Source organism: Astatotilapia calliptera, chromosome 4 (assembly GCF_900246225.1).
Source record: "Astatotilapia calliptera chromosome 4, fAstCal1.2, whole genome shotgun sequence".
NCBI lineage: Eukaryota > Metazoa > Chordata > Actinopteri > Cichliformes > Cichlidae > Astatotilapia > Astatotilapia calliptera.
The window spans coordinates 12,299,420-12,320,754 of record NC_039305.1 but is presented as its reverse complement, the minus strand read 5'-3'; the positions used below and the strand labels follow the sequence as shown (position 1 = coordinate 12,320,754).

General features: G+C 41.3%; 2 protein-coding genes across 5 annotated transcripts in view; both read left to right on the top strand.

Moving 5' to 3' along the window:
• LOC113020647 (protein sidekick-2-like) overlaps positions 1–3,389 on the top strand; it is an 85,153-nt gene extending 81,764 nt beyond the window's left edge. For all 4 annotated transcript variants that reach the window (XM_026164798.1, XM_026164795.1, XM_026164796.1 and 1 more), the window contains exons 44-45: positions 686–815; positions 2,220–3,389. In XM_026164798.1, the coding sequence (XP_026020583.1) occupies positions 686–815; positions 2,220–2,639 (550 nt within the window). In that variant the 3' untranslated portion in view covers positions 2,640–3,389. The remainder of the gene's footprint in view (positions 1–685; positions 816–2,219) is intronic.
• Positions 3,390–8,535: 5,146 nt separating this feature from the next.
• cdc42ep4a (CDC42 effector protein (Rho GTPase binding) 4a) lies at positions 8,536–21,335 on the top strand. Its single transcript, XM_026164793.1, has 2 exons — positions 8,536–8,815; positions 18,283–21,335. Exon 2 carries the CDS (start codon positions 18,419–18,421, stop codon positions 19,463–19,465), a length of 1,047 nt encoding a protein of 348 aa, XP_026020578.1. The 5' UTR covers positions 8,536–8,815; positions 18,283–18,418; the 3' UTR covers positions 19,466–21,335.

Genomic DNA, 21,335 nt, shown 5'->3' with positions numbered 1-21,335 from the left:
GACTTGCATTCATACTGTATGAGAACTTCTTAATGCTCACAAAGCTCAAGTCCACGCTTAGTTACCCAGCTTTTCTGCAGGAAGTCTAAAACTCTGATTGAGTCGCTCTGTGTATTAATTCAGCTCTAATCGCCACAGAGTGCTTTCATGATCTTCATGATCTTTTTTCTTTTTTGCATAAATTCTGTTCATGAGGTTGGCACAAGTCCACTGCCAAACTTCCACAAACACTTTATAAGATTAGAAAAGAATAGCAAAAGTATAAGATCAATTCTAATCTCTGTCCTGCCTAATGTAGTGGCTTCCAGGAATGCACAAATAACCCATGCTGTGCTTGTCTGAATCATTTTTTTTCATAATCAATAAGTCTGTGCTGGATCTATTCATGTTGTTCCCACTGAACACCCTGTGGCTTCTGAAGCTTCATTTTTAGAACTGTTTTGGTGGCTTTCTTTAGTTGTCTCTGTGGTGTCAGTCACAGGATTGACACAGCTTTTTACTCCCGAATGAAAAAAAAAAAAAAGTGAGAGCTTAAGAAAATCAGTTCGGAGAATGCAATTATGATCAAAAGAAACTTCTTTTTTCTTATATAACATTAGCTCTTTATCATCTTCTTGCTTTTATAACTCTCTTTCTTAACTCTCTACTTTTCTTAATGTATTTTATTTCTTTTTTTTAAATTCAGCTCTCCTCCAAGACCAAGTCCTGGAAGTCTGCACTACTCAGATGAGGATGTCAGCACTAAGTATAATGACCTGATCCCAGCAGAAAGCAGCAGTCTGACTGAAAAACCCTCGGAGATATCTGACTCGCAGGTAAGCGCTGACCCAGGCTTACAGTCTATGCCCGACCCTGCGTCTGGAATAAGCAATGAACTTAAATTAAAAAGTCAAATTCAACTGTTTAAATTTCTCACAGAGAAAATCCTCAGGGCAAAGCTGTAACCTTTTTAAAGTTAAAAAAAAAAACTTCTCTGGTTCAACTTTCTGTTCTTTTGTTACATTTGGCAACTATCCTCTTGATAAACTCAATTCAGCTTGTCACAGTCACCGCTTTGCTCGATGCAGAAGCAAGACAGCTGTCTAATTATGAAGCAGCATTTGTGACGATAAATTAATGACATTCTGCAGCAATATCTGCCTCAAGTGGATCACCTCAAAATTAAATACCCTCTGTTAGCGTCGTGCAGGGATGGCTGACGTTTCTGGATCTTTTAATACTGATTTCTTTCATGGCAGGGGAATACACAGCCGGTTCCCGTGCCTCGCGTGTGCTGAAATATCTTCACAACTAATTAATTTTTGTCAAATAGAAATTGTTAATCTTGGCTTCCATGTCTCAGCTCGCAATATGATGAGTGTGTGCATAGAATAGTTTGGCCCAGTGAGGAGATGGGAGGCTTGAAGTGATGAGGGATGGTACCTACAACTGGCAGAGAAGCCGATTGTAGCAGATTCTGAACATTTGTCTTCCCACACCCGCGCTGTGTCTCCCTGGCCAATTTGTCTGGTACCTGCACAGGCAAAACATTGTTCATCCCAGTTTGAGAAAAAACAGATCTCTCAGGAGACGCAGGCTGGTGTTATTCTTTTCCTCTGCGTAGCCTCCCACTGTTTACCTGACACTTGTGCAAATAAATGGTGCTTCAACATCTGTTGAGCTACAGTGTCTCAATAGAGCAGTAGATGAGCAAGTGCTCATCAGGCACACAAATGTGCCAAATGTGTAATGCTTTCTGTGGGAGGCTTTTACTATTTTTTTATTTTAAACAAATACATGTAGCAGAATAACAAGAGGATTCACTCAGACAAGCTTTTGCCTGATGGTTTTGTGTTACAAGAAAAGGAGATTAATTCTGTAAACATTATCTTTCTCTAATTCTAGGACACACTTGTTTACATGTATCATGTTTGTACTCCATACAGCTATCGGTGAGCTTCTACATCTCAAAGATTCTCAATAAAAGTGATTATCTGGCCCATAGAAATGCACATGGATTCATAGATTTCCCATTGTCAATAGATATGTCCTGCTGTGCCGTGACTCAGTAGCTACTGTGTTGTTTGTCAACCAGCTGTACAATACTGGAAATAGAATTAGCCTTGATTTGAGACCATGAAAATGTAGCTGTCATTATACTCTGTAGTAAGCGTCGTAGCACGTGTTCTGCTTACTGTCCTCATTTTTTGCCAAAGTGACTTTGAACTGTTGACTGACAGGGCAGCGACAGCGAATACGAAATGGATCAGAGTCGGCAGAAGACCCACTCCTTTGTTAACCACTACATCAGCGACCCCACCTACTACAACTCCTGGCGGCGACAACAGAAGGGCGTCACTCGTCCACCGGCATACGGCTACTCCCAGCCCGAGCCCCTGGTGGAGCAAGAGTCACGACAACACCCACCACCCGTACCCCCCCTGCCCCCTCTTCCCCCTCTCCTCCCCCAGAGCGCCCAGTCACCACAGCCCCAGTGCCAAGGCCAGGGCACCCTCTTCAGGCCTAAGGGAAGCCGGACTCCCACCCCCTCCCTGCTGTCCTCCGACCCCCCCAGCCAGCACAGCACCCTGTACCGGCCCCCCAGCAGCCTCGGCTGTGCCGCTCAGGCACCTACCGCGGGCTTCTCCTCTTTTGTTTGACACACAGCTCTCCTTCCAATAACAACAGGACCCTGAGGACGAAACTTTGATTTTTGTTGTTGTTGGTTTATTTGTATTTTGCTCCTTTTCTTCTTCTTTTTTTTGATCTTTAGTTCTGTCTTACCGACAGAGTTGTTGCTCAATATTAAGCATTGCAGGCATCTTAAATAGTGCTTTCTCCTCTGTGAAGAGTGTATGTATGATTGTGCTGAGTGTGTATGGTTGGTCAATCTGTGTAATATGTATTTTATGAAAAGACAATCATTTGAAAGTTTTTGTGTTGCTTTAGCAAATTCATTTGAACGATCATCGATGTAAACAAGAGAGAACAGGACCTGAAGTTCTGAAAAAGAAATCCTTGTTTTCAAACCCCTGTATTATTGTTTAACATGAGAGCTTTATTGAAAACAACCACCTTAGAACCATATAAAGTATGGACCACTTGCATTGCTGAGACTGGACAATGGAAAAACTGACTCTTATGGAACAAGCGATGCCTAACAAAGGACAAAATGTTGTGAGAAAATGACTCTGAGTTGGAGAGAGGCACTTGCGGTCACTGTAGCCCTCAGCTGCCTTTAAGTTTCTCACTCTGCCTAATCATTGTTGGAAATGCATTGTGTATTTACTATATGTACTTGTCTCATCTTGTTTACCAGATATTTATATCAAGCAGCTTCAAGCTCAATATTTTCAGAGCATCACTAGTGAAAATGTTATGAATCACATTAAAGCATTGTGGCACCTTTATAGTAGTCTGAGGATGTTGATTGTGTGCTCATGTCAGTAGATATACAAGCAAAGGCAAGCTTTATAATGTGTATTTGTTTGCTTTAATGTTATTCACAGAAAATTACTAAGACCCAAAAGCACAAATCCCCTTGGTTCATTAGATACATACACTTATCGGCCGCTTTAGTAGGTACACTTGTTCAACTTCTCATTGAACTCGATCATCTAATCAGCCAGTCACATGGCAGCAACTCAGTGTATTTAGGCATGTAGATATGATCATGATTAAAGTTCAAAGAAAGCATCAGAATGAGGAAGAGAGGTGACATGTTTGTTGGTGTCAGGTGGGTTGAGTATTTCAAAAACTGCTGATCTACCTCATCAAAATTTAAAATAGAAGGTTCCAATGGTAGGGTCGGGATTTGGTGTAAACAACAATAAATATGGATCTATCCTGCCTCCTGCCTTTGTCTTAGGCGGGTGCAAAATGGTCTGTATTTATATAGCGCTTTACTAGTCCCTAAGGACCCCAAAGCGCTTTACACATCCAGCCATCCACACACTGGTGATGGCAAGCTACATTGTAACCACAGCCACCCTGGGGCGCACTGACAGAGGCAAGGCTGCCAGACACTGGCGCCACCGGGCCCTCTGACCACCACCAGTAGGCAACGGGTGAAGCGTCTTGCCCAAGGACACAACGACCGAGACTGTCCAAGCCGCGGCTCGAACCGGCAACCTTCCGATTACAAGGCAAACTCCCAACTCTTGAGCCCTGATCGCTCCATGGAATGAGGGGTACTTACTTGGCATATTTTGGGCCATTTTGTACCAATTGATCATTGTTTAAGGGCACAGCCAGGTTTACACACCATATCAGAAAGCTCATCTCAAACTGGTTTCTTGAACGCTACACTGCACTCAAATGACCTCCATAGTCACCAGATCTCAATCCAATACAGCAAATTTGGGATAGGTTAGAGTAGGAGATTCATATAATTGATGTACAGCTTAAAAATCTTCACCATCTGTGAGATGCTGTCAGGTTTGTATGGGCATCCAATGCATGTATTATTAACAAGCATATGAATCATTATATATTAATAGCTGTCAGTGAAAGAAAATAATAACTCATTTTGGTTAGTTTAAAAGAGAATGGAGAGTATCCATATCCACTAAGGGTTTCACAATGCAATAGATTTTACCTATAGCACAAAACCTTTACTTTTCAAAACTACCTCAAATTTTGGGGTGTTTCTTGATGTACTGGGAAGAAAACAGGAAATCAGTCACTTACAAAGATACAAAAGAGTAAATGATAATGTGCGGCAGGAGAAAAAAGTATGATGATGTGTGAAATCCGTCAGAATGGATTGTCACTTTTTTTGTTCATGTTACAAGGTGTGATTGCATTTATATAATTTCTGAATACATGATTCGTGTTACAGCTCATGGTACCATAGGCATATATTATAGTGAGAAATTTTCTAGGACATTTTTGCAAAGCTGTCTCTTTAGAAAAGGTGAATGGATATTGCTGTGCTGGAGTGTGACCTATAGTGTGCACACTAAAGCATTCAGTCTTCAAGGTCTAAAAATGTAATCTGTCCAATTTCCAGTGTGAACATCTCTGTGTACATCATTAAAAAAGAGAAAAAGGCAGAATAGCCATGTTAATGCTAACTCTTTAGAATAAAACATTCTATTTTGTAATGACCTTTTCCTCATAAATCATAATGAAATGGTGGAACACTGATGAAAATAATTACAGGATTTATGATTCTGACATAAAGAGAATTGGCAACAAACTCATTATAAAGGAAATCTAAACCATTTTAAAACCTGTAGAAATTAATTTTGCACAGACAGTCTTAAGTAGAGCATTTTGTATGATCTGGAATGCAAAGTCATTTTTAAGTGACACCTAATCCTACAGTGTACAAATGACCTGAATCTTAAACAAAACCATAATTGGGATGCAAAACAGCATGAGATACTGGGAAGAACTTGAAGAAGAACCTGATCCAGTGCAAGCATGCTGAAAATCTTAGGGATGGTTGGACAGGTAATCCCTTTATTTCAGGCCAGAAAACACTGATCTTAACCAAAGAACAGAAGGATCAGGCTCAAAGGTTTAGGGGTAAGGTGAAATCAGAAAACATCTTTCCACCATGGATATATTATATATAAATATGTAATTCTTCCGACTTGACTGAGCTCTTCACTCTAAGGAGATCACAGACAAATCTTCTGCTCACACACATTCAAGCCAAAGAGAGTGAGACAGAGACAGAAAGCGAGGCGCTCACGCAGATGGGGACAGAGAGCAGGAAAGAGATAGATCTGCAAATCTGGCACAGTTTTACATTTCAGTGAAACGTCTCCTCATGGGACTGACTTAAACAAAATTTGTCCTATTTCTGACTGTGTTTGTTGGAGTTCATAAGACCGCATTGGCAGCACAGTTAACTTGTCTGGTTGACTGGCGGGGGCCAAGTTATGGTGTGTGATAAAGAGAAAAATGAGAAGTTACAGCTTTCAAACTGTTTTAATGTGGGGGAGAGTTATTGTTAAACCAGAAGTCTTCTAGTTTATCTTATTTCACTCATAGATACAGTACACATAGTGCATTTCCTCTACATACACTTAGCTCAAGCCTCTTCTGCCAGATCAGTTAAAAACCTGAGGAGATGCTCCCCCAACTGTTTTCTTTTCACAACATTTCTCTGCAGTATGCAGAAATTTTTATGCACTAGTTCAATCAAGCAGAACTGCATAAACATTTGCCATTATACTTGCCCTTATATGTAGTGAACAGCTAAATTGATCTCAAACTGGGCAAAGTTATGTATTTTGGGGAGCGGTGACATGGCTAAATGGTCATCTTGCATCCAGTAGCTTCACAGCCACCCTACTCCAGTCTGCTAACACTATAAAGTTTAAATTGAACGTTTGAGAATGAGAGCAAAAAGCCAGATGATTTTAATTAACGTCAAACGACAGAAACGAGAACAACCGAGAATACCTAAAGAATGGGGTGGAGTGCAGCCCAGACAATATTGGATAAAAAATCATTTTCTGATGTTCCATTAGACAAGGATCAAAGATAGGTTAACTGGTGATTCTAAACGCACCGCAGGTGTGGATGTGAGAGTGTTATTATCTGTCTCTCTGCGTTGGCCTTGTGCTGGCAATCTGTCCAATGTGACCCTTTAGCCCAGTATGAGCTGCGATCCTAAGTGCGATAAAAGGTTCAGAAAATGGATAGAAAAAAGGAAATCACCTCCATTATTAAAGAAAATATGATTTTTTCTCCTTTATATCCACCTGGCAGTTGCTTAAAAAAGCTCACTTCATACAACTCCAAATGAAAAGGAAGAGTAGTACAGCATGAAATGTTAATAAAACAGAATGTGATGATTTCTAAATCAGAAAAACCCATAATTTACAACAGAAAACAGAACTCATATAAAATGTTTTAACTGAGACATATTACTGTTTTATCAATGATATTAGCTTCAAGTAATTAGATTAACTGGCAACAGTTTCACGGAAGTAAAGATGGGCTGAGGTTCAGCAGTTTACCCAATTCAAAACACTTTGAGAAATCACTGTCTTTGAACACAATTCAACGTGTCATCCACAAATGCAGGTTAGAGCTCTGTCACACAAAGAAGAAGCCATATGTGAGCATGATCCAGAAACACCATCTTCTCTGAGCCAAAGCTCGTGTAAATGGACTGAGGCAACGTGGAAAACTGTTCTGTGGTCAGGTAAATTGAAATTTGAAATTATTTTTTGAAAAACATGGACACTGTAACCTCTGGACAAAAGACAAGAATGAACATATGGCTTGTTAGTGGCACTCAATTCAAACCACGGGCTGCTGTTACAAGAAGATGGGATACTATAGAGTGTCTGTCCATGTTCTCAGCCATCCAGGTCACAGTAATGTAAGGAGCTTGGAAAGAAAAACAACTAGACTTCTTTAAGTTACTTGAAGATGTTTCACCTCTTATCTGAGAAGCTTCTTCAGTTTGGGTCACAGGTATGTGGCTCATGTGATGAGGCACATGATCAATAGTGGGTCAGCAACACTCCCACAAGGCTTAAATACCAAGGGAGTTTAAGTTTACTCTCATCATAAAAAGCCATATTCTCTCATCAGCTGGTGGGACAGATCGTCGGAAAAAAGCAAAGGCAGAAATAACTTTCAAATATTTGTAAAGGACGCCAGGACATGCAGTTAAATATGGAACATTGTGGTTTCAGAGAACAGCGTGGAGAGACAGACTTGCGTCACTACATACCTTGTGAAGTACGAAAGCGAATAGTCATGTCATTGGGTAGAATGACTTGTGTCCTTTAGCAATTATCAGCCATTTATGCATACCTTTCTCCTGAGGTAAAACCTGGGGTGCATATTTCTGCTTATTTGCATTACAGAAGGTACTAATGAGTGGACACTGACCGATGTCAGCTCATCAACCACAAGTTCAATACACAAGATCAATGCACAAGATCAAAGGGTTTGTTAACTCAATACAGTCTTTGCTGTTGTCAGAGAAAAATGTGTGGACGTGTAATAATTCTGACTAACATCCTTATTGGAACTGTAAAAGAAACGAAGGGCAAAGCTCACCTTTAAGCAGTTTGGCAATGTCACGCCTTCAAATCCCTCTGAAAACACCAGTCCCGTATAAATTTATCTTTGCCAATTTTTACTGATTTATTTAATACTTAAATCTTAAAACATGCAATGCTAGGCACTAAAACGATGACATCATTTCCCCTTTGACAAATGAACAAAGATATTCTCTACTCTTGCTCTCCGAAAATATCTAATAAGGCAAACGCAAATGAGTATTGTATAATACTAGAAAGGATATGAAGAATCATTTTAAAGAATGCACAACACTGCTTATTGATAAATGCTTATTACACCTTGGTATATAATAGCATCAATAAAAGGCTTAATATGTTCCTGGGTCTTTCAAGTACATTTTCTTGGTACATTAATTATTAAGTATTTAAACTGGCTAACCTATTTATATATTTATTATTAAAGATTTAATAAATTATCCTCGAGGTTTCCTTTGTGTCAGTGCGTCAAGGCAGTCTGAGTGGCCCCATGCTGGCACCCTGTGTCTTTAAGGACCCATGTAAAGAGGGCGTGTTCAAGCGCACTACCGCAGCAGGCGTTGTAGTGAGTTCATGCGCTTCAGAGTAGCAGCAGCGTTTGTAAGGATGTTGTGACAGCAGCTGTAATATTTCTCTAAAAAAAACCGCCACACTCACGGGTCCATGATCCGCGTTGTTTGGAGCAGAAAGAACTAATCTGAGCGCCTCACAGCTTGTTTCGTTTGATGAATGCACCCCCATTGTTGGTCTGCTGGGGGCCTAAAAGTGGAGCAGCACCCGGCTTTTATGAATGGGGATGCTCGGTAAGCGTGTGTACTTTAATATTTGTACTTGCACTTAACATAAAACTGATCTTCTGGGTTGTGTGTGCACTTCAAGGACGCGTTTTAAACCGACATTTTATCGGCCCGTTCACCTGCGCGCACGGGGCTGCTCATGCTTCTAGTCCGCTGGCCTATTATTGTTCTCCTGCTATTGACCCACCCAGAATCAGCGCTTTATTGTATATGATCGAATCTCGCTGATCGGCAGTGAGCGCAAGAGTGAATCAAATGCTGCGGAATTAGCGCTTATTTCTTTGTGTGTCTGTTGTTGAAAGAAACGAGCCATTTTGTCCTCTCAGAAACAAATTGAGTTTGTGTTTTTTGTTTGTTAGTTTATTTGGGGATGTTTTCAGGTTTAAGCGGATACACCATGTTTCCTTTTGTTTTAACCCCTGACTTTACTACAAACGACAACTCCCATAGGCCTGACTTTTAGAACACATGATAAACTTCAAAAATTCTCATAATTAGGCCAGTAACGTGTTTGATGGCTGTGCGTATTGGGGGTCCTTCATATTTTCTTAAAACACTTTGACTTGCTTCTGGGAACTAATTCTAGAGTGAGTGGAAGGTGATAGAAGGGCGTGATTTGGCACATTTCCTCGAAGTTGGAGGTGGCTTTGACTTGATCAGATAAGGCTGGGAAAGAAAGATACGTTATACAGTTTCTGCCTCCTTGGAGTGCACATTCACTTTGTCCAGGTCTTTGTACAGTTTTCCTGGTAAGGCTGGCACTTGATGAGGTCACTGACTGGTAGTGTGAGGTAATGGGCCTCAGGTCAGCGGGCTATCTCTCCATCACCCTGCACTGATAAGAACTTACAGCAATTGTCTGAAGAGGTGATGTTATCAGAGGTCTGTGCTTGTGAGGACGTTACGGTGGCTTTTAGGAAATTTGACCTGCCTTTTTCAAAATGTGCAAGGGCCTTTTATGAGATGTGAGGTTGTCTTGAAGTGGTGTGATGGATTCAGGTTGATGACACTACAAGCATGCAAGCATAGTTGACCAGATTTACATGTTTTAGGCTTTCTTTAGCCTATTTACTTTGTATTTTATACAAAGTGACAGGATTTTAAACCAGCCCGCACAAGCACAAGTTGTTGTTTCTTCTTCTTCTTCTACTTCTTCTACTTCTTCTTCTTCTTCTTCTTCTTCTTCTTCTTCTTCTTCTTCTTCTTCATCTTCTTCTTCTTCATCTTCTTCTTCTTCATCATCATCATCACTACAAAGTTGGTGTCTAATTGCCTGCAGGAGGTGGTTAGTGCCCGAAGGTGAAAGTTATCCTTCCCTCTTGTGTTGTTGGACACTGTGCCAAGCACCCTGTTATTATGCAAGGCACAGTGTAGACAGGATTTGTTGGCTCGTATCCTGGGAAGAGCAACCTGCTAATAAGTTTGTTTACAAGAGCAAGCAAAGTTGCTCACTTTTAATGTGGATATTCCAAAATACATCTGCGGTAATGCTGAAGGGAAACTCAGTTATTTGTGGCTACTGGCTAAATAGTCCTGCACCCATGTTTGCAGTTTGTGTGCTCATTTGAGGCTGTGTGTGTCCTGTCCAGCCCCTTCACATTCCAGGAAATACCAGTATAAACTGTTTTTTTTTTTTTTTTTTTTGTGTTTTCTTTTCTTTTCCCAGAATTCCTCTGAGGATGGTAGTAGGGAATATCTGGGTTACTTTGGAGAAGAGCCTTGGATTTGAACTTGTCTTTCAACACTTACACAGTAAAGATGTATTTTAGCCAGTTTGGCTTCTGACATATGGCAACTGTCATTAGTTTTCTGCCACTTACCTTTTTATTACCTTGTCCAAATATCAAATACTGAGAGTTTATCATATGACAGTGTGTGAATGCTGTGTCTGTTTGGGGGTTTTTTGCCTTTTGTTTGGCTGCATTGTGTTCTTGGCCTATCCTGCATGCTGCTTTGTTGCACTGTATGCTGGGGCCTGTTAGCAAGAGGTAAATGTTTGTTCTGTTTCCTTGTTACTGGATGCACGTATTGCATGGAGTTGATGTCATTGTACCAAAAGACAATGACAGGGACTTCTGTTTAAACTCCAAATGCTTTCAGAGATGTCCTCTTTCACTCTATTTGATTTGTTGTTTAGCATTTGTGTGACATTCATTGTCCATTACAATTGTGCCATAGATACACAAGCATATTTATTTTATTTAAAATAAGAAATAAAAAAAAATAAACCGAGTTCGTCCATGTCCCACCAGCCTGTGCTTTCCTTTGCTTGTCTGACCTCATAGTTATGGCACTGCAGCACTTTCAAACAGGAGTCTCCAAATCCTATTGCTTTTCTGATTTCTAAAATGTTTTCTGGTTTTCTTTCCATCAAGGAGAACAGATTTCTTCCCAAATGGTTCAAAATAGAACCTCATTCATCTTCTGCAGCTCTTAAAACACCAACCACACAGACAGCTGGGCCTGAGGCCAGAGCTGTCAACAGCTGTTGTGACTCAGCTACCTGGTGTTGTAAAGATCCGGTTGTGATCGTTTTCGAAAACGATTAAAGTCACCTGGACCTGACGCTCTCCATGTACTGATACATATTGCATTTGGAGTCTGCTTTTACACACACAATGTCCTACAGGCTTATTAAAACAGGGTGTCGATGGAGATATGAGCTGTTTGTTTGACTAGCTTGTCTGTAACACAGTATTATGGAGAAAAGCCTTGTTTACGTTATGAGTGATCAGGAAGGGCAGGCTGAGAAGATTTCCGGAGGGATGGGAGGGTTTACTGCCTAATTTTCTCCCTGCCCTTCCTGTGGATGTACCCTCCAACACGTGTCTTCATTAAACGGCTCCATCATGTGCAGCTATGTATGTCCAGCCTGTCCTTTTGGGAAGTTCTTGGCTAATTGCTTGTTTTGAAGAGACTGGTTTTCAGTGATGTGTCTCAGTGGTAATTAAGTTATGCTTTTGCAACTGTGTGCATCCACATTTTAAGAATGCTCAAATGTCTTCGTGCATACAGAAGGGGACAGTTGTTAATGACTTAAGACTGGTCGTTGATCTTGCAGATCCAGCTGGAACAGGATGGAAAAAGTTGGAAAGGTATTAGCTTAATGTTAAGTGTCTGTGAAGGTTCTCAGCCTGTCCTTTTGGGATGTTCTTGGCTTAATGTTAAGTGGTTGCCTCTGGCATGCTCACTCGTTGATATTGCCAGCGTGAACCTGCTTTCCGTCAATTCCCTGTAATTATTCCGAGACACTCTAAATGCCTCTAAATGCATGTTGTGCCTCCCACCCTCTGTTTGTATTTAGATAGCATGCCCAGTACACAAATGACGTTGGTGTCCAGCCATATTGGCTCCATTTTCAGTAGCGCAATAGTAACTTTTTATTCTGATCAGAGATGATAGCAGAGCTGGGATGGATAACATTGTTTGTCTATAAAAAGGCATTGTAGATCCATGAAAATAATGTTTATCAGCCTTGTTTAACCCAAAGAATACTTTTCATTCTTGAAGCGCAATGCAGCATTATTGTTTGCCATCCACTGATTGTGCCTGTAATAGAAGCTGTCAGTTTGATCACAGCAGAGGACGGAGAGAAAGAGATGCTGTGTCATGTCTGGAGGCTGTGTTGGCTGTAAATGTAAAAGAGACAAGTCATCCCCTCTTGGGTATCTGAGTTCAGCTGGTGCACGTCGAGCACGCCTGTTTTCTGCCACAAACCCTTTCAGTGACTGCCGAGGTGTCACCTTCTGTCCTGGTCTTCATCACTTTTCTTCCTTCCAGCTGGATGATTTGCTTTACTTGTAAATAGCTCCAACTTGAATAGTCTGCATGGTGAATACAGTGGCATTTTCAATTTTAAAGTGTTGCTTCGTGAATGTTGGTAGAGTTCCACGCTAGCCGCTTTCACCTCTTATGTTGAGAAAACGCCTACTAGCTTTGTCGTAAAATGAACAAATGTGTGTAAATAAGCAAAAACAAAACAGTTGTGCAGGAAACCGGCACACACTGGTGTCTGTCATGCAAACAGACCTAAGCCACAAGTCTGCAACCTAGCTAGCACATTCCCCACATGTCAAATATGAATATTTGTGGTAGAGCGTAACCCACTTCAGGCTAGTTTTAGTGATCATGGATTGTATATTGATCTGTCACCTCACTATATATCCTGATATTTCAAGAAAATTTGTGAGGATATTTATGATGATAAAGAAAAAAAGTATACATATAAATAAAAGATGTTTTCCATCCAATATTTTTCAATGGCACTACTGTCACACTTCCTAATTTTCAATCGAAACAAGGTGCCAGCAATGACAGCATCATTAGCATGCAACAGTCATGACACAGCATAAATTAAATATAAGCTAAACTTCTAAGTAAAAGTATAAAATAGCTGCTTAAAACTTTAGTATAACAAAACCTAAAGTCCATTGACCCAGAGCCTGCATAATATTGTCACATGAAGAAAAAAAAAAAAAAAAAAATGAATAGATATTTTCTACCTCTTGCTAAAAGCCCTGCTTTTCCATCATGTTACCGCATAATTTAATCCATCCAAGTAATTTCCATTCATCATTTGCTCTTCCTGTCATACGGCGCGCAACCAGCGAGTGCTAGCGATGCTTGATTGATTAGTTTGTTTATTTTTGCACATCGCCAGCTACTAGTATCTCCTCCTCCTGTGCCGTCCTAGTCTGTAACTCGTTTGTTGTTTCCACCTTTAGCAGGAAGAGTTTTCTCACATATTTTGCAAAGTGCTGCACTTTGCTGGAGGTTTTTGAGGTCGTTCTCTTTTTAGGTAACAAAATGTCATCGATTTGTAGCTCTTGTTCCCAAACGTGCTTCTCCTTGTTGTGCACATTAGGAAACGTAAACATATGATATTGCACTATATGACACTTTTATTTTATTTTTTACATGTCATGACGAAGGTCTTTATCAATACAAAACAAAAGCTGTAAAACTTGTGAAAATACAATTAAGTCCAAAATCTATGCATTTATTCAGTTTGCAAAGCCTTCCAGTGGGCGGATTGTTGGGCGGATTCTGGCCCGTGAGCTTTGTTCGGTTTACACGATGGTTTATCAATGCAATGTTATATTTTTAACACTCTTAAAAGTTCTTGTCAGTTTGTTCTTGCTGCTTCTCTCAAATATTCCCCTCACTGTCTATCTAAGGATAGAAACGGATTTGGTACTCAGCAACATGAATACCAATTCCAAAACCTACAGGCACTTTTATTAGCAGGAAGGCTCTAAAAACCTCTTGTTCTTTGATCCCTACAGAACGGTGTGCCCCACTGGGTGAGGTGTGACACTAACACAGCATATCTCCTAACAGCAGCTTGTGAGGTATTTGTGGTCACAGAAAAAAGAACAAAAAACCCCCCAGAAACAATTTTTTCTTCTGGTCCCTGTGTTATTTTTCAGACGAATTGAATGGTTGAGATGTTTTGTTAAACTCTCTGTGATTATTTATGTCTCTACATTCATCATTTTCTGGAAAATGGGTTGTCTTGGGGTGTGCGATTTCCTGATTTGACTGCATGTCCATTTGGGGCTGTCGTGCACTGAAGTTTCCCGGAGTGCTTGGTGATGTGCCCAATTGTCCTGTTTTGTTCAGCCATTGGTGTTTTTCTTTAAATATATAAACAAACAAACAAAACATATCAGGGCTTATTTAGTGTGATCGTGTCTGTTCTGAAATGTTTTAGCTTCCGTGCTATATAGGATCTGCATGGTGAAATGGGTGGCAGGGTGTAAACGTACCAAAGATACCCTCTCGGTCAACACGTCTGAAGCTGCAACACCACAAGCGAATGGCACGTCTAGTTGATTGCCCCAAATGGGCGATTTAAGCAACGGCTAAATTTGGCTTTAGCGTAAGAAAAAGGGCTTTATTTGTAATTTCTCATTAGAGCAGTGTGTTTTCTCATTGCTGTATTTATCTCAGAGGGCATCATCAGCTTGATGTCTGTTGTCCCCCGTTTGTTTGATTGAGAGATAATGTGATTTCCACTGTTTGTCCTTTGGCTGCTCCTTCCTAAATGAGATATTCAGGCCCACTAACTGAGCTGCATGGCAGATACCTATCTACTGGAGGCCATTTGTCTGCGTAATTAGTAGAGTATGTGTGTGAGAGTCTGTGCTAGCCTGTTACTGAGCAACTGTGTACCTCTTGGTGGTGTCGCACTTAAACATTTGGGAATAAATTAGGGTTTTCACAAGCAATCAGAATGTTTACAGATTGCTTGATAATTGGAGTATTTTTCAAGCAGAGCAGTTTTCACCCCTTTTTTTTCTTTTTTTTTCTTTTTTTTTTTAATTTCCACACAGATTTAGGGTGCATCATGTGGCTTTTCCTCCCCCTAATGTCAGTTCACCCTCTGGTCATTCGATTGTCCGTCCAGGTCAGTGACTTCAAATGATGTGCACAGCGAGTCTGAACCCCTCCCGTCTTCCAGACAGCAGAATGCACAGAGCACAAAGAAGGCGCATCAATACTTAGTTCCGGAAATGGCCCATAAGTCATGGTTGAGACTCGGTTTATGTGTCTGCAAGTGATCTCTTGTGTTTCGGTATTGATTGGCTTGGTGCGAGAATATTGACAAGAAGTGAGAAGTTATGCTCGTCTAAGGTTTGCTGTAAAAAAACTTACTGAATGCGGGTTAATTATCTCAGTGAATTTTGACTCGTAGGTTAAACTCGTAGCTATTTTTCTTTCCCCACTTCCTCCAGTGTGGCATTTGTTTATAGCTGTAAGAAATGACTGCAGGTTTAGTGAGGTTACTGTTTCATTTAGCGCGCTCCTTTTTGACCTCTTTAGTAGAAGTAAAACAGCTGATTTTTTTTCTTTTCTTTTGCTCTTTTTTTCCTGACTGAGAGATTTCCTTTTTTTTTTTTTTTTTTTTTTTTTTCTTCCCCTCCAGGTTTAGAACTACTCCATAGCCTAAATACATCTGGCAAAATGGGTTATAATACCGCTTATAAAAAAGAACAACATGAGATGACTGAAGAAGTGGAGTAGCACTCACAACTGTTTGGAAACATTCCAATGTACTCGTGGTTACTGCAGTATGTGTGCGTGCATGTACTGCTGCTTTTACCGAGCAGCTCACAAACACCACATCAAGGCAGGTCAGTCAACCTCATAATCTATACACATCAGTTTAGACAGCTCTAGCTTTCAAGAAGCTGTACTGTCAAACTGAAAAAATGCAGATGTGCTTCATTTGCTGTTCATCCCCGTTCCTGTCCCGCATTTTAGTGGGCTCTGTTGCAGTTAGATCATGAGTGTTGTGAAAGTTTGTTTATAAAGTCAATCCTCCCCCCTTCACCCCTGGTGCTGCGATCCAGCGGTTCCCACGCTAACTGCTGCCTTCTCAGGCCCTTTTCCACTCTCCATCTATATCTGCCACTCCCCCACCCCCTACTCGTGCGTGCATGCACTTCCGCAAATATGACAAAGCCATAAATATAGAAGGTCTTGGGTTGGATGTAAATGTGGAACTGCAGCGGTTTTTGTTTTTTGTTTTTTCTGGTACGATGTGGTTTGGAGCTGACAATGAGAAGTCTGTCTGGTGGTCTATAGCAAGTTTCTGTATCCATATCCCTGCGATGGGCACCATAGAGCTTTTCAGCTTGATCCTGGCCTAGAGGGTGATATAGAGGAGTGGGAGGGAGGTTTTCACCATCTCCGCTTTTTTGATCCAGTAGTTGTTTTGTTTTGTTTTTTTCTTTCCTGTGTTTGTGCCACCCAGGAGCAACTATTCAGGAAAGAAAAGGCTGTTATTTTGGCTGGGTGTGAATATTTGGCCTTCCCTGAAACAAATCAGAACAGGCAGCTACAAAAATAAACACATTTCAGCAAAAAGTGACTTTGTTTATGTATCTTGTTGAAATCATTTGGAGTTCATGGAACGTTTTGTCATCACAACTCGGCCTCTGGTTTATCGAGCTTGCTTGCTTTATTTATTTATTTATTTTTTTGTTGTTGTTTTTTTTCTACAGCACCGGAATATTTCTGAGTTTTAATCGATTTCCATTTTGGCCAATAGAAAGTAATAACACAAGGTGAGTGAGCACAGGCTATGGCTGACAGAAGGCCATACGTTGCATTTGAAGCCTGGAGCCGCCCGTAGCCTCTGACAGGAAACGCTGTCGCTTGCACGAGGGAGGGTGTTTCTATGGAAACCGAAGCAGGTGAAGGCATTAACAGGAAGCGGAGAAGAGACTCAGCTGGCAAAGACAGGGGGTGGAGACCGAAGAATGAGGTCAATGCATGCAAAAGCCTGCCACTTTAAACAGCTAAAATCTCTTCCAGCATAAACAGAAGTGACTTAAATATGTTTTAAAGGGCTTTCTTACAAGAAAGCTAAAGTCAAGGTTAAGTGTTCCTCTTCCTGTCTTAGGTTAAGTAAACAAAGAAAACGGCACTATGAGCAAGCTAGAGAGACGCACGCTCAAGCCGGCGAGGTAAACCTTTTCTTCAGACATGCTTATGCACAACCACAGAGATTTTCCATCCACAAGTCAGCTGTGCATGTGTTTTTGATGTCTTTGTGTGGAAACCGCTTGCACTTCACTTTGTGGGCCACCATGAGAGTGCTCTTTTCATGTGTATTTTATATAATTGGACTGATGGTTAATGAGACACCCTGCTCCTGCCCTCCAGTGCATCACCTGAGGAAACAGCGGTGTCTGGCTGGCTGCCTGTGGCGGGGTTTCCTCTGTCTGAGCTCTCAGTAACGTAGAAACACAATTTTGTCAGCTGTTATAAACCTCCGGGGGCTTAAACACCACTGCCTAAGATGGGGAATACATTGTGATTTCTTTGTTGCAATAATCCAGCTCTATAGTTAGATGACTGGGGTATCATTGTTTTTGATGCATGTATAATTGTCCTTTTGTCAGTAGAAGATAGTTTTCGGTCTTGCAGTGAAGTATACTTTGCAAAAAAAAAAAAGAAATCTGTGGCAGCTCTCAGTTATCTTGCCTTGATTCATGTTGGTCTGTGGTTGGTGTTTTCCTCTAAGTTATAGCGCTGTTTAAGTAAAATCCTGTGGTGGTCTACTTTTTTTGGGGGGTTTTTTCTGCAGCGTATTTTAGAGTTCATCTCACAGAGTTTGCTCGTCATTATAGACTCAATAATTGATAGCTTCAGCTCTTGCAATTAGTGGCAACATTTGGAATTCCTTCATGTTTTTTTTTTTTTTTTTTTTTTTTTTTTCTTAGAATTAAAGGGCTGAATGTTGACTTTCTTGGCAACATAATTTAAAATCTATACTTTAGCTGGACCATATAGATTCTTTCTTTTTGCTTTCTGCTGGTTTTGAGTCAAGTTACAATTTATTGTTTGAAATCAATTTGTGTGAGTGGACACACTTTGAAGTTTTTTTTTGTTTTGTTTTTTTGACTAAACAAACAATTTTGATTCGATTATGTCTGTTTCTAACTTATTGTGTGTTTTTCCAGGTTCCCTGGCTGATTGGATTTAAGGACCATCAATATTCATTCCAAGATTTCAAAGAAGGACTTTCCCAAAGATTCAGGTGATCTTTTTGCCACCCAGCTACCTCTTAGTGCACAACAATACCCCTGATCAGCCACCATGCCGATCTTAAAACAGCTAGTGTCGTCCTCCTCCCAGACAAAGCGTCGCTCCCGTATGGACCTGACCAGGGAGATGATCAGTGCTCCCCTGGGTGACTTTCGCCACACCATGCATGTAGGCCGCAGCGGTGATGCTTTTGGTGACACCTCCTTTCTCAGCACACGCTCAGGGGAACCCCCTCCCGAGTCCACATCCTTTCCTCGCTCTCCTCGGCCTGGACTCCTGTCACGCACCTTTAGGAGCAGCAAGCGCTCTCAGTCGGTGAACCGAGTGGACCAACAGAAAGATAGCGCCCTGGTGGTCCCCGGAGGATCACCCACCTATGTAAAAAATGCCATGTCCCTTCCCTTTCTCAATGATGAAGACGGAGGCGACAGCATGGTGACAAAGAGTTTGTCTTCAAGTCCGCTGAAGCTCCACAGCGACTTGGATGGGAGAGGTGCGGTTGCAGCTACTCGCGCTTTAGAGCTGGAAGAGCAAAGTTTTGGTGAGCTGACTGAGCTCCCAGAGAGCTCAATTCAGTACGGAGGTGGAATGAAGCATGCAGTGTCGGTTATGTCTTTCCACGTTGACCTGGGTCCGTCCATGCTGGGTGAAATCCTGGGTGTGATGGAGAAGGAGGATGATGATCTTGGCTACGAGGAGGGCAAGAGCAGCGAGGGCTGCACCTCGCCACTGCTTGGCGCCCATGGTGAGGAAGAGGTTTATGTAGAGGGTGAAAAAGATGAGGAGCATGTGGAGGCAAATGAAGAAGCAGAAGAGCTGCAGCACCAGGCATCTATGCATCTAGCCAGCTCTGTTGATCTGAGGCAGGAGGACGGAGGGCCTTACACTCCAGAGTACACTCCTGAGATACGCCCCAAACACTTGCAGCACCTAGACAGCTGCTCCATGTCCAGTTCTGGGTCTGCTGCTCTGGATGAGAAACCCAGCAGCCTGATCTTTGCAGGAGATACAGATAGCGCCACCTTCAGTGCCCCACCAGAGGAGGAGAGCAACTTTTCCTCTTTCTTGGAGGATGAAGATGATGAGATTCATGTATGAGAGTCTGGTGGAAGAAAAAAAAATAAGAATAAGCTGTGGAAGTGGTTTATGCGCAACTGGCAAGTCCTTTGACAGTGTGGATTTGCAGTTAAATGGGAAGACGATACTGTAGTCAGGAACTGTGCGAATGGCCCTTTGAAGAAGATGGAGGGTTCCTCCTTTAAAGGGCTACAAAGAAAGAGTGACTGCTCCTTTAGGATGTGCCCAAACTCTGTCTGTCAGAGAGCCTTACCCTCCACTCCCTTTCTGTCAATCTGTGACTCCCTTTTGAACACCGAGGGAACTGACATGGAAGGGAACACACTTTCTGAATATGGAACATTCCAGAAGTAAGCAGGGAGTAGTGGTTAGAAAGGAACTTTTGTAGGAAAAACACTTTCCACAAGTAAAACTCAGTTCAGCCTTTCTCTTTCCCTCTCTCTCCCCTCTCGCTTGATGTGTCACATGTGCTTTTTTCATTCGGTTCGCCTCTTTTCTTCACTCTGGCTGTGGGACGTCATGAGGCCTGAGCTAAACAGAAGGCCTCTGTCACAACAGGATCACTGGTGGGTGTCTTGTCACAATAAAGGGAGCTGTGGTTGTCACTGGTGTGTGAGGCCCTGCACTGAGCCTCTTTCATCTGAAGATATTATAGCAGTACCATAGATCTATCAGATTTCTTTCTCCCTTAGTATAACTTATGTATCTCAGGGTCTTTGTGACACTGTTTAAAGGGTACAATTTCCTGCTGTAAAGCTGGACCTCAAAGCCAACACCAAATTGTCTCCTTCACATAGACTCTGTGAATTGTAGAAAAGGAAGTAGAGCTAACGGAGATGCATTGGGCTGAACTAAATAGAAAGCAAGGTGTTACTACAGCAAACTGGAGGTGTGAGGAGTAGTGTAGCCCACTCTTAGTTGTCTTTTATATCTTTTCTGATGCAGTTTTCCTGATAATCTCCATTAATTAACACAAAGTGACTTTCCTTTAGTCGTGTCAAGTTCGAGTTGAAACCGAATAACCACTTCCTTCCTTTTTTTCGTTACATCCGAGCAACTGCAGCGGTGCAAGTGATCTGTGTAGAAGATTTTCATTACTCAAGGGGACTACCTATATGTGTAAACTATTTTCACCACTACGTACGAGTAGGGCTTTAGTGTATATGTGACGGATGAATTACGTGTACCAGGAGGCACAAGTAAATCAGACACTACTAGTATTTGGTGTTAAATACCTGCTGTTTTCTCTACCTTTGTTAGAAAGAAATCTTTACTGTGTTTGTTATGTCTGGAGAGTGGATTTAAAAAAAAATGAAAAATAAAAATAAACGGGGGGAAGAAAAGAGACAGCCAGCAATGGATGCAAGAGCATTAAGAAAAGATTGCTATTTTTGTGCAAGTTGCATAGTCGTTGCAGCTCGACTGCCTTTCTTGCATCATTAAAAGCCATGGCCAGAAAGTATTGAGGCTTAGTTGGGCTGATTGACTTCACTGCCTTAACTGAAACTGACAGATGTGCCAAATTATGATTTTTTTTTTCTTCTTCTTTTCTCTCTCTTTGCTTTTGGGAGAGTCTGCCACTTACATTTCACTTCCTTCTCTCTACCAGTATTCACTGTGTAAGTTTCAGCATGCAAATTAAGATAAGTGCTATAAGGTGTGATGTCCTGAAACTGAAGAGGTTGCATAACTGGATGTATATCACTCATGCACTACAAAATACACGCAAGTAAATCCAACTGTTAATTGGGTGCGAATGAGAAGTTGTTTGTGTTTTCTGTGTGATATTACACCATATTTTTGTCCCCACTGTATATTTACAGCCTCTTTTCTGTACTGCTCAAAATAACCTATATTTTTCAATAAAAGCTTGAATACTTTCACTGTTTCA

What these genes read in the sequence shown, in the direction of transcription:
- cdc42ep4a (XM_026164793.1), top strand. Translation starts at nt 18,419, where the DNA reads ATGCCGATCTTAAAACAGCTAGTGTCGTCCTCCTCCCAGACAAAGCGT.